This window comes from Equus quagga, chromosome 17, assembly GCF_021613505.1.
Source record: "Equus quagga isolate Etosha38 chromosome 17, UCLA_HA_Equagga_1.0, whole genome shotgun sequence".
NCBI classification, from domain to species: domain Eukaryota; kingdom Metazoa; phylum Chordata; class Mammalia; order Perissodactyla; family Equidae; genus Equus; species Equus quagga.
The window spans coordinates 28061323-28074711 of NC_060283.1; the positions used below are offsets into that span (position 1 = coordinate 28061323).

Genomic DNA, 13389 nt, shown 5'->3' on the forward strand with positions numbered 1-13389 from the left:
CACAGTTCCTGCCCTCAGGGCATTGCAGTATAGATGGGAGATTGAGACAGACATACGTGGACAAGTACATGGTCAGCTTTGAGGGTCAGGAGCAAACGCTGCAGCATCGTAGCCCTCGGGGGCTTGGGTTGCAGGCAGCATGGGCTGACTCTGGTTGTTTCATCCCAAAATATCTCTATTGTGAAAGGCTGTTATAGACCCACAGAACGGAGGGAGTGAGGGTGGGAGCTGGAGGACCAAGGACAGAAACCAGACTAGCCTCCGGGAAACGCTGGCTGGATTGCCCTGGACCTGTGACACTCCCTCAGGATTCAAAGTCCTGTGCTTTCTGGGGAGCTGTGCTGGGTAAGGGAGCCCCTGTCCCTGCAGCTTCCACATAAGTGACAAGCCTTTCCTCCCACCAAGGGGGGTTGGGGTGCTGTTTGGAAGAGAGGGTTGGGTGCTTCACAGGTAACACACAGCCACTGCCCCCTGTTGCTGGCCACTAAGTGCTGTGGACACTGGAAGGCTAGAGCCGGGTCTTAATGTCAACCCCCGGGGAAGGCCTCTTCTACACGCAGGATTTGAACTTGCTTTGAAAGGAGGGTAGGATCTGGATAAACGGAGAGAAGGAGGAGGACATATCAGTTGAGGAAACATCATGAGTGAAAATGCAGATGATGGACGCCTAGGTGTGAAGGTAGAGAGGCATTGGGCTTCAGTGACGTATGAAGGACCCTGAGAATTCTGGAGAGGCTGATTGATTCCTAGAGAGATATTGTATGTATGAGAGTTGTCTCCTTCGCTTTTGGAGAGCGAGGGGCATGCTGTAGACTACTTGGAGGCAGTTAGTGGCCAGGCTGTATTACTTGCATAGGGCTGGGAAATTTGGGCAAGAAGGCTGTGACAGTCATGTCTGCAAGGAGCTGTTGCTTTTCCTGATCCACAGTGATGGAGAGTCCACTTGTGTCCTCCTTCCTTCTTTCCTCTTCCACTGGTGATGCTAATGTGTGGGTGGAGGACGGGAAGATACAGCTGTAGGAAAGGCCACTTGGCCTCTTGGGGCCCTCCGTGACCCAGCAGGTTGGCAGGTGGGAGGCTCCCGGGTGAGGAGGGGTTGGTGTCTGGAGTGAGTAAGGTGTGAGGAGGAACAGGAAGGGGCTCCTCCAGGGGTACCATTGACGGGGGTGTGGGTGGGCCGTCCTACACACAAGTTGCTTGTGCAGTTGGGTGAATGCAGCTGAGGTCTAGCCTGTGGGCCCCTCACCAGGCCATGCACCCCAGACCTGGGTCTGTCCTTCCAGACGATGGGCCCTGTGCCAGATTTGCTAAAAGGGATCATGTGGATTAGTGTGGGCCTTGGGTTCCTTGCTTTTTAAAGCAACTTGAGCAGAATTAAAGTAATAGCAGTTGCATCTTAGGCTCTTGCTCATATGGATGCATGCACAGCCCGGTCTGTGTTAAGCTGTCTTAGTGCTTGATAAATAATTACAGTAGCCTTAACTCTATTTGGTGTATATGTGTATGTATATGTTTGTGTGTGTATCATATATATAATACACACATACATACATCATATATACATGTACATATGCATACATATACGTATATCATATCAGGCATTTTTCAAGTGACTAGTTAGGTGGGCTGGGATTAAAGAGACCGTCAGAGGATGTTGAGACACCTGAGACTAGTCATGGCAGAAAAACAACTCTAAGGCTGAAGGGCAAGAGGGAGGGCGGAGCCCAGTGAGGGCTGGGGCGGTGGAGGATGCAGCCATGCCAGTACAGGCAGCCCAGAGCGGAGGCAGTGGGAGAAGGACTCCACTGCTTTCTCCTCCAGCCCCCCAGGACCCTGCCCATATTGCACGTTGGCAGAACCTGATCCCAGGCCATCTGGCAGGGTCCTCCTCCACCCCAATGATGCAGTGTGCAGTGATCAGCCTCCCTGGGCACAGAGCAGGCAGGAGAATGACAGAGGATGGATTGGGAGGCTGGGGTGGACAAGTGGGAATAGCTGGCACTCTTGTGTTATCTTTTCTTGAGGTTAGGATTGTTATCCTGATTTATAGGTGAGGAAACTGAACTCGTGATTTTCCTAAGATGCACCTGGCTGTTAAAGCAGAGCTAACCGTGGAAGCCAGACCTGCCTGTTGGTAAAGTCTGTGATCTTTAGTTGATCACGAGCCAAGGCATCTGTAGAGTGCGTGTTGTTCTTTGGGGAGTCCACCATATCTCTAAGAGTCAACTCACAAGATGGACAAAGAGTAGCTGTGTGGTTGCAATTGGCCAGGTTGTTTCTTCACCTAAGAGGATGCCTGAGTTTCGCTGGGACCCCTGTACCTGTGTGTATGTTGTGGTTGTGGTTAAATTGTGTAGAATAGGCAGGAACAATCAGCAAGAGTATTTCTTAGATTTGATGACATGCCCTGATGACAGCTTCTCTCTCTCTCTCCCTCTTTGGCTTGGCCGTTTGGTTATTGTTAACTCCTCTTGTGTCTTCACAGACTCCAGTCAGGTTTTTGACATCCAAGTTGTGAACATCAGTGCCACAAACATGACCCTGACCTGGAAAATCAACGATAATGAGTCATCCTCTGTCTATATGTATGAGATACAAGTTGCTACGGAGACCAGTGTCCTCAATGTCACCGTCAATGAGACTCGTGCCCTCATCAGTCAGCTCAGCCCTAGTACCTTATACAACATCGCCGTGCGTCCTTTCCTTGGCAACGGTTCTAAGGGCATGCCAGGCTTTCTCCAAGTGTACACCCGTGAGTTCACTCGTAGCTTTGCTAGCCTTTCTTCCCTGCTAGCCATGCACCAGGCCCAGGTACAAGACAGAGCTCTGTTCCTGCCCTCAAGGGAAGCACAGCTCAGTGTGTGGGCCCCCAGGGACTCTTACCTCCTTCAGGCTGTGTGATATCATAACAGGATCATTCATTGACCCTACCCACGTGCTGAGCATCGTGCGATGTGCTTTCCTTGCACGGTCTCATTTAATGATCACAAATCTCTGACATGTTTGGCATTAGCCTTATTTTATGGAGGAGGAAGCCAAGGCTGAGAGAGTGCTGTAGGCAGGTGTCACACCTGCTAAGTGACAGAGGTGGGATTAGACAGCTGAGCTGACTCAACTCCAGCCCGTGCCTGTAGCGCCCATTCTCATGTGGTGGAGAGCTAGAGCAAATTCATACACGGAGACAAAAATGACTGGGTATTCATGTATCTTTGTCCTTTGGATGCTGACATTATAATGAGGCAGAGCACAGGTATGTCATGTCCTTTCTTTGCTTAACTGTCCCTTAAAGATAAGATGACAGGCAACAAATAAAAAGCTTTTTATTCCAAAGAAGATCCAGTAATTCAAAATAAAACAGTAATGGTATACCAGTAGCATAGTAGTTCAACAGTATTGGAAGTGCACTCTCCCCGGAGCTTCACATGGGTCGCAGTGGCCTTTGTGGTGGGAGTCAGGATCCTTGTTTTGCAGATGAGAAAACTACAGCCAGCAGGCTGAACCATTTGCCCAAGGCCACAGAGTAGCAAATGGCAGAGCAGGAACTTGAACCCAGGGGTACCTGGCTCTGGACCCAGGGCTTGTCCCACAAGAAGGCTTTACTCGAGTGTCTGTTGCTTCCTGGGAAACACACCATAGGCATTCTTAAATATCTTCCGGACGGGCTCATTGGGCTAAACGGAATCTGCTCTTGCTTCTTCACTTTTTACTTTTTGACTGTTTAATCTCTCTGTTAGTTAAGATTAGGTTTGGCTGTGAGTCACAAAAAACTCGTGAAGTATTCACTTGAACAAAACAGGAGTTTATTTCTCTCTTGGAAAAGAAGCTCCATGCCAGGCAGGATGGGGTGGTCGAGTGTCAGCCAGGGCTCAGTTGCAGGAAACAGAAACTGTGAGCTGCTTTAAGCTGAGAGAGATTTAGCCCTGGGAATTGAGGGTTTATAGACGCATTTGAAGGGCTGGTGTATTACTTTGCTCAGGCTGCCCTAACAAGTACCACAGGCTGGGAGGCTGAACCCACAGAAGTTTATTCTCTCACAGTTCTGGGTATGAGAAGTCTGAGATCAAGGTGACACAGGGCTGGTTTCTTCTGAGGCCTCTCTGCTTGGCTTTTAGATGGCTGCCTTCTTCCTGCATCTTCATGCGGCTGTCCTTTGGTCTATGTCTGTGTCCTAATCTCCTATTCTTACAAGGACACTCGTCATGTTGGATTGGGGCCCACCTCAATGACCTCATTTTACCTTAATTACCTCTTTAGAGACCCTATCTCTATACTCACATTCTGAGGTACAGGGCTTAGGACTTCAACATATGAAGTTTGAGGGGTCACAATTCAACTCACAATAGCTGGAGAGCAGGCTTTAGGCTGGGGCCCAGAAATGACTCCCAAACTAAGGATGTGGGACAACTCACCTGGGGAGGCACCTGCTTTGTCACCGTCAGCAGCCCTGGCTGTGGTTGCTGGCTCCAGGAATGTACGTTGTGAGCTGCAGTCCTGGGATCAGGAAGCTGCAGCCACCACCACAGCCACAGTGTTGGTTCTAGAGCTAGGCAGCCTGAGCTCCAGTCATCACATCCACATTCCAGCTACAAGAAGGAGGAAGGGCGGAAGGTAGTGCTCCATGCTTTAAGGATGCTTCCTAGAAGTCATACAGTCCCTCTGTTCTCAAGCCATTGACTGGAATTTAGTCACATGGCTAATCTAGCTGCAAGGGAGGCTGGGAAATGTAGTCTTTATTCCCAACAGCCAGGTACGCAGCTGAAAATCTGGGAGTGTATGACTAAAGACAAAGAGTAGGGGGAATGGGTTTTGGGGGTCAACAGCAGCCTCTGCTACTCCTCCCTAAAAGGAGGCTGTGGAAGGTTTAGTAATGTATGTAAGATAAAGCAGCCAGCAGTAGCCAAAGTCCTGAGCGTGAGCCTTTGCCCATTGGGGTTCCCACCTCCTCTTGTTTCCTGAGAATGACTTTGTACGACCTAAGCACACAGTTTCTGCCCTCTTGTAGCCAAGCGTCCTCTCAATGGTCAGAAACATCAGTTTCTGAAGGGGCTGGTGTTGTAGGTGATAATACAAAGAAGACAGAAAGAGAGCTCTGGTGTCCCAAGGGTGCATTTAATCTCGGTGTAAATATTTTGTGAGGTTCAGTCACCTTTGTCTTCTGGAGAAGTAGATTCTTAATCCAGTTGTTTACTTTCTTCCCTCAGCCCCTGGACCAGTTTCCGACTTTCGAGTGACGAGTGTCAGCATGAGGGAGATTGGCTTAGCTTGGAGCAGCAACGACTCAGATTCCTTTGAGATACATACCACATGGGTTCCAGCTGGAACACATTCGGTAGAAACCACCACCAACCAGAGTATTGTCATTGGTGGCTTATACCCTGGAACTGAGTATTGCTTTGAAATATTTCCACAAGGACCAAATGGGACAAAAGGGGATTCCCAGACAATTTGCGATAGAACTGGTAAGCAAGTAGGATGTTTCTTAAAGGAAATCAGTGTAATTTATAAATGTCAGGTTTTCCAAATATTTCTTTTTAAAAAAAATTGTCTGAGAGAAATCTTTAAAAGAATTATGACAGTACTGCATATTTATTATATAAAAGACAAGCAAAAAGAAATAGTATCACATGTCAACTGTCAACCAGAGATAATCACTGATAACTTTTGGTGTCTCATGTTGTACAATTTTAAGATATATACACGTGTATATATATATATATATATATTTTTTTTTTCTTTTACAAACATTGAAGTCATCCTATGCATGTGGTTTTATAGTCTGCTATTTTCCACTTACCAGTTTATTATGAATATTCTTCCCTGTCAATATAAATATTTCTACAGGATAATTTTAATACCTGCCTGACATTCCATTGTCTAAATTGGGAGTCAACAGATAATAATGACCCCTGGGCCAAATCTGACCCACTGCTTGTTTTTTAACAATTATTTTATTGAGGTCATAATGGTTTATAACATTGTGTAATTTCAGGTGTACAATATTATCAGTTTCTGTATAAACTGCATTGTGCTCATCACCAGTAGTCTAATTTTTGTCTGCTTTTTTTTGCCCACCCTTCCCCTCTGGTAACCACTCGTCTGTTCTCTTTGTCCATGTGTTAGTTTATATTCCACAAACGAGTGAAATCATGCAGTGTTTGTCTTTCTCTGTCTGACTTATTTCACTTAACATCATACCCTCAAGGACCATCCTTGTTTTTGCAAATGGGATGGTTTTGTCTTTTTTATGGCTGAGTAGTATTCCATTGTGTGTGTGTGTGTGTGTGTGTGTGTGTGTATACCATGTCTTCTTTACTCATTCATCAGTTGATGGGCACTTGGGTTGCTTCCATGTCTTGACTATTGTGAATAATACTGCAGTGAACATAGGGGTGCATAAATCTATTTGAATTGTTCATTTCAAGTTCTTTGGATAAATACCTGGTAGTGGGATAGCTGGATTGTATGATATTTCTCTTTTTAATTTTTTTTTTGGTGAGGAAGACTTGCTCTGAGCTAGTATCTGTTGCCAATCTCCCTCCTTTCTTTCTTTCTTTCTTTTTTTTTGCTTGGGGAAGCTTAGGCCTGAGCTAACATCTGTGCCAGTCTCCCTCCACTTTATGTGTGGGTTACTGCCACAGCATGGCTTGATGAGTGGTGTAGGTCTGTGCCTGGGATCTGAACCTGCTAGCCCGGGCTGCCAAAGCTGAGCACACCAGACTTAACCACTATGCCACGGGGTCGGCCCTATTTTTAATTTTTTGGGAAATCTCCATCCTGTTTCCCATAGTGGCTACACCAGTTTGCATTCCCACCAGCACTCACTGCCTATTTTTGTAAATGGAGTGTTTTTGGAACACAAGCATGTTTACTTGTTTACATACTGTCTATGGCTTCTTTGGTGCTAGAAATGAGTAGTTGCAACAGAGACCATATGGCCTACACAGCATAAAATATTTATTATGTGACCCTTTAGAAAAGGTTTGCTGACCCCAGAGCTAGATCAGTGGTTTCAAAGTGTGATCCAGGGAGCTCTGTCAGTCCCTGAGATTCTTTCAAGGCGTCTGGGAGGTGTTATTATCATAATACTACTAAAGTGTTATGTAGCTTTTTCATTCTCCTTCTCTCATGATGGGTGTACAGTAGAGTTTTCCAGATGCTATAGAACAGGGGATGATATCATCACTCTCATGGCTAATGGCATATACGCTTGTGTATTCTTTTTTGTTTTTCAGGTTCAAACGTTTGCTAATGCTTTTTACTATTTTATTTCTTATTTTTTAATTTTTTGAGGTCGTAATAGTTTATAACTGTGAAATTTCAGTTGTACAGTATCATTTGTCAGTCACCAGATATATGTGCCCCTTTACCTCTTATGCCCACCCCCAACCCCCTTTCCCTCTGGTAACCACTACTCTGTGTTCTCTTTGTCTATGTGTTAATTTATCTTCCAAGTATGAGTGAAATCATGCAGTATTTGTCCTTCTCTGTCTGGCATATTTCGCTTAACATCATACCCTCAAGGTCCATCCATGTTGTTGCAAATGGGACGATTTTGTCTTTTTTATGGCTGAGTAGTATTCCACTGTATTGCTGGTGTATTCTTATGTTTTAAAAATTTCCTCATTTTTTTCTATTACGGTAAATATAACCTACGTAACCAAAAATTCTATAAGAGCCTTAATAATTTTTACGAAGGTAAAGGGGTCCTGAGACCCCTTTAAGTTTAAGAACTGCTGGTCTGGATGTATTGTAAATTATGTAAGACAATTTGTTTACATCGCTGTAATTATTATGCAAATCATTTTATTTTGTATTTGAACCTTTTTTCTCAGTGTATATTATAGCTTCCCCCCCTAGTTAGTATGGTCTTCCTGTTTTTAGTGGCTGCGGAATATTTCATCATGGAGCCAGATCACAGTTTACACAGCCCTTCGCTTTTTATGGAGTATTTAGGTTATTTCTAGTTTAATTATTTTTATGGAAAATAGCTGCCTTTCCTGGGCTTTTGTCTGTGGAATCCCTTTGACATTGGGAATCTAGTGGGAGGGAAAGAAGACTCTCAAAGTTCTCCCCTCTTTAAGGAGAGCCCACTTTAAAGAAAATTTGATTTTGGAGTAGATAGTACATGCATGTGTACAAAATTAAAAACAAATACAAAGGGTTTTACAGTGCAAATGTTTCCCTCTTTTGTCCCCTGGTCACCCACTTCCTCTCATTGGAGATGACCTTGGTTACTAGGTCAAGAGAGAAAAGCTTTGGAAGCAAGGGTGGAAGAGAGACCCTGCTTATGTAGTTATTTCTGGGCCTGGATCATGCATTTGAATTGCAACTGGTTCAGTGTGTTGGGGTGACATGATCAGAGGACAGTCCCCAGAGCACTCATGTGAGTCATTTCTCTCCTGACTTCCACCTCGGGAAGGTGGAGGGTATGTGCCTATTTTCCCTTCCTCCCTCCAGCCTCAAATGCTCCCACTTAGTAAATGTCAACTCCTCTTTTTTCACTTCTTTTTTGCAGGTTGCTTACTTAATTTTTTTTTTTTTTATTGCGGTAACATTGGTTTATAACGTTATATAAATTTCAGGTGTACATCATTACATATTTCGATTTCTGTTTAGATTACGTCGTGTTTGCCACCCAAAGACTAATTACAATGCATCACCACACGTGTCTAATCGTCCTTTTTGCCCTCCTCCCTCCCCCCTTCCTCTCTGGTAACCACCAATCCAATCTCTGCTGCTATGTGTTTGTTTGTCATTGTTTTTATCTTCTACTTATGAGTGAGATCATACGGTATCTGACTTTCTCCCTCTGACTTATTTCAGTTAGCGTAATACCCTCCAGGTCCATCCATGTTGTCACAAATGGCCGGATTTCATCATTCCTTATGGCTGAGTAGTATTCCATTGTGTATATATACCACATCTTCTTTATCCATTCGTCTCTTGATGGGCACCTGGGTTGCTTCGTCTTGGCTATTGTGAATAATGCTGCAGTGAACATAGGGGTGCATGTATCTTTATGCATTCGTGTTTCCATGTTCTTTGGATAGATACCCAGCAGCGGAATAGCTGGGTCGTGTGGTAGTTCTATTCTTAATTTTCTGAGGACTCTCCATACTGTTTTCTACAGTGACCGCACCTCAGTTGCCCTTTTCAGTTTTTCTCTTCAGCATGCCTGACTGTGTTATAGGAAGATGTTTTCTTTTGAGAAAAGAACATTGATTAAAAACAATTTGTTGAGATATAATATACTTAGTGTAAAGCACACACATCCTAAGTGCATAGTTTGATGAATTTCCACAAACTCAACCTGTCTGGTCACCAATACTCAGAACAAGAGCTGAACATGATTTCCAGTCCAGAAGACCCCCAAAGGGGGCATTTTTGTGACAAAAGCAAAAGACCAGAGAACTGATACAATGAACTGCAAAGTTCATCTGTGTTATAGAAGAGCCAAAATTCTTGAAAGAACTGAAGGTGTGTCTTTCTCACGTAGGTCTTGGAGTTTGCCCTTTGTGTACTCGTCTGAGAGTTTGATGGTGAAAAAGCAAGTTCTTTTGACAGATACATTGAAATAAAGCTGGATGTCATACTGGTTCTGAACAGACTTCCTTTTTTCCTCCTTTCCTCCAACCAGCCCCCGGTGCAGTGTTTGACATCCGTGTGATCCATGTCAACACGACGGAAATGCAGCTGGAGTGGCGGAATACGGACAATGCTTCTGAGTACATCTACCATCTAGTCGTACAGTCTGAGAACGGCTCTTGTGAGAGGAACAGTTCCTACAGAGCAGTCACTCTCCGGGACCTGAGCCCGGGCACCTTGTATAACATCACGATCTCTCCAGAAGTGAACCATGTTCGTGGGATCTCCAACTTCACGGAACAGTACACACGTAAGTGTCAGAGGATGCCCAGCGAAGGAGTGGCACGAGTGTCTTTCACTTGGGAGGGTGAGAACTAAGCACTGGTTAGATGATGCGGTCAGCGCCCATGGTGTTTCTGGGCTCCAGGTAGAGTGTGAAACTGCTTAAGCTGAAAACGTCAGCCTCAGCAAAGGTCCTGCTGTTCTCATGGGGCACTGGTGCTGACCCATGTGAACTTGGAATTGTCTTGAGAAGCAGGAAGTGATCCCATAAGTCATGGAGAACCTAACCTTGCAATCGTTCCTTGGGAATCTAGACCAGAGGAGGTCACCTTGTCATGTTGGCGTCGGAAGATACTGCTCAAATAAAGAGCTCTGCATGCAACAGGGGCGGGGGCATTTTGCTCATATGTGATCTAAATATGTGGTAGGGATGGTAGTTTATAGTATCTTTTTAGTATATTTTTTCCCTTTCATTAACCAGATTTCAAAAACATAGGAAGTTGTATCTTGAAAATATATTTCACGTAAACTTGAAGTATGAAAAGAAGCCTGAAAAACTTTAATTCTTTTGAGATTTAACCTATATAATTATTTCCTGAATGTCTCCTTGGGAAGCCTTCCATCTTTTGAGGCAGAAAATAGTAGCTTTCTTCATTCTTTCCCCAAAAAGTCTCAGTCTCTTTTTAGATGCAATACATAAAGTAGTCCTGGAACTCAAGCTTATCTATACTGTTTTTATTGTTTTAATTTTAAATCAAGGGCCCAGCACTGTGTCTGACATTGAAATAAGTACCAACACCACAGCAGCAACCTTAAAGTGGCAGAACTCTGACGAAGCCTCTCCCAGGTACACCTACCGCCTTCTTTTTGGGAAGGATGGAAATTCCAGCCACACGGCAGCCACAGTCACTGGCGTCACCTCTGCTACAGTCACCGGATTAATACCTGGCTCATCGTACACAGTGGAGATCTTCACACAAGTGGGGGATGTCACCGAGTCACTGGCACCTGGCTCGCAGTCATTCTGTACAGGTGAGTGGCCCCGGGTGCCTCTGGCCTCCTTCCTGTGTGGTGCTGCCCTTGCAGGTCGGTCCACCACAGTCCTCAGTTCATCAGGTTTCGTGTGGTGTGCAAGAAGGGACACGGAGCTCTCTGAGACCTCCTGTTAGCTTAGTAGTGCTATCTCGTTGCCCTCATCATTTATTCGTTCAACAAATATTTATTTAGTGCTTACTGTATGCCAGGCACTGTTAAATGACACAGAAAAGTCCTTCCTGGAACTTTTATTCTGATGGGGAAGCCATAGTTAACAAGATAAATAAGTTATCGGATGTTGATTACTGCTAGGGAGAGGGAAAAAAACAAGGAAGGCGGAATGAAGTGTTGGTCTAGGGTGTCCATGGAGGGCCTCAAAGAAAAGGTGACTTTTGAGCAAAGATTTGAAGGAAGTAAAAAAGCCAGCCATGTGGATATCAGGGTGTAGAGCATTACAGGCAGAGGAGCAGCCGGTGCAAAGGCCCCGAGGCTGGAGAGTGCCTGCTCTGTTGAAGGCAGAGCAGGAGGCCAGGCTGGCAGGAGTGGATCCATGGGAGCAAGAGGACGAGGGGTAAGAGGTGAGGCCTGAGAGGTAAGGGCCTGGGGCATAGATGACATCCAGGCTTGTAGTTCATAGTTTGGCTTTTACACTGAAGAAGGTAGAAAGGATATTGTTAAAATGGATGCTCAGCCTTTTCTACTTTCTTGATCCTTATTTCTCAATCCGAAAAGTGCGATAAAGAGAAGAGCCCTGGGTTTAACTGAGGACTTTCAGAGAGGAACCCAGGGAATGTCTGCAGAGCTGTGAGGACTTCTGCTCGCAGTTCTGACTGTGGCGCCTTTGTCCCCGCGGCACCCGAGTACCACCTTATTCTCCACTTACTTTGCAGCTACATCTTCCCTTCCTTAGACCAAGCTAGTGGAGTGTGTTCAGACTGATTTGGAGGGGGGTGTAGTCTCATTGGATCAGCCTCCCTGGTCATGTAGGAACCTTGATGACCCTCTGACCTTTCACGTGGAGTGGCTAAAGAAATCCCTGAAGCTTTGAGTCACCTCTGCTGCCTCAGGCTCCAGCCACCTGGTCTAGACTCTGATCTTTGGTATTTGGGTGGCTTCCATTGCTGATACTTTTCTTAGCCATAATCACGGCAGCCTGTAGCAGGAGAAAAACATGTGTGAGCATTTATGACTGGGGGAGGAGGGAACAGCAGCTGTGGGAGAAGGTATGAACTGGGGAGGCTACCTTTCCAGGCCTCCGGCAGAGAGCGTGGAGAGGCACTACGTGACTTATTAGTGCTTTTCCTGCTCTAAAATTCGACAACATTAAAGTAATGATAATATTCTCCGCCAGGATATTAATAGAGAGTTTTCCGTTTACATCAGTTTCATGTTGGCCCTCAAGAAACCTCTACTGGTCCTCAGGTAGAAACAAATAACACCCCATTTTAAAGATGAGGAAACTCATGCCATTTACCATTGATCGTTGAGCATGTTGTGTGTTTAGAAAATGCCCTGGACTGGGATTTAGAAAACCTGGGATCCAGCTTTGGCTTTGCCACTTACCAGCCATGCCACTTCTTCAGCAAATTACTTCACCTCTCTAGGCCTCAGTTGATTCGTCTGCAAAATGGGACAGTCCTAGCCCTACCTGTTCCAGAAGGGTTGTCGAGAGGGCCCCAAAATGAGATGACACAGGTGAAAAAGCTGCTCCACCCATGGTATGATATACCTACCTCTCATGGAGCCCTGTTCTCTTCCAGCTCAGTGACTGACAACCACTGTTTCATTTAATCCTCAAACAGGCCTGAGCTGAGGCTCAGAGCAGTTGGGTGACTGACCCAAGGTCACCCAGTTCAGTAATACCCGATTCAAGGTCAGCCTCTGCCTCTTCTCCCATACCACAGGACTCCTCCTTGCAAATGGGCCAGAATTCTACTGCCCCGCGCGTGTCAGTGTTTGCAAAGGCAGATGTCCCAGAATCTCACAATGTGCTGTGCTTGCTTTGCAGATCCTGCACCAGTAGCCTCCTTCCACTGTGAGGTCGTCCCCAAAGAGCCGACCTTGGTTCTCAAGTGGGCCTGCCCTCCCGGCACCAACGCAGGCTTCAGGCTGGAGATCAGCTGTGAGGCCTGGCAAAATCTGACATACCGGAAGAGCTGCTCCTCGGAGAACAACACCGAGTACAGGACGGAAGTCACGTATTTGAATTTTTCTACCTCGTACAACATCAGCATCACTGCCTTGTCCTGTAACAAGACGGCACCCCCCTCCCAAAGCACGTGCCTCACTGGCATCACAGGTGGGCTTCGTGGCAGCAGGGTGGCCAAGCGGCATTGTGGTCACCCCTGGAGACGCTGACCCAGTGGGTCTGCAAGTGTGGCCCAGAAATCTGCTTTTTTTTTTTCTTTTAAATTTCAGCTAAAATATTTGTTTTTGTTGGCATGGACTGTTAACCCAATTCTATAGAAATCTAGTCTACAAAAGCAG

General features: G+C 45.6%; 1 protein-coding gene across 1 annotated transcript in view; it reads left to right on the top strand.

Annotated features, from left to right (window-relative positions):
- The window catches only part of PTPRJ (protein tyrosine phosphatase receptor type J), a 161641-nt gene that overhangs the window by 123782 nt on the left and 24470 nt on the right, over window positions 1-13389 (top strand). The window contains exons 7-11 of the mRNA XM_046643099.1: window positions 2486-2752; window positions 5202-5459; window positions 9638-9895; window positions 10627-10899; window positions 12911-13201. Of these exons, the coding sequence (XP_046499055.1) occupies window positions 2486-2752; window positions 5202-5459; window positions 9638-9895; window positions 10627-10899; window positions 12911-13201 (1347 nt within the window). The remainder of the gene's footprint in view (window positions 1-2485; window positions 2753-5201; window positions 5460-9637; window positions 9896-10626; window positions 10900-12910; window positions 13202-13389) is intronic.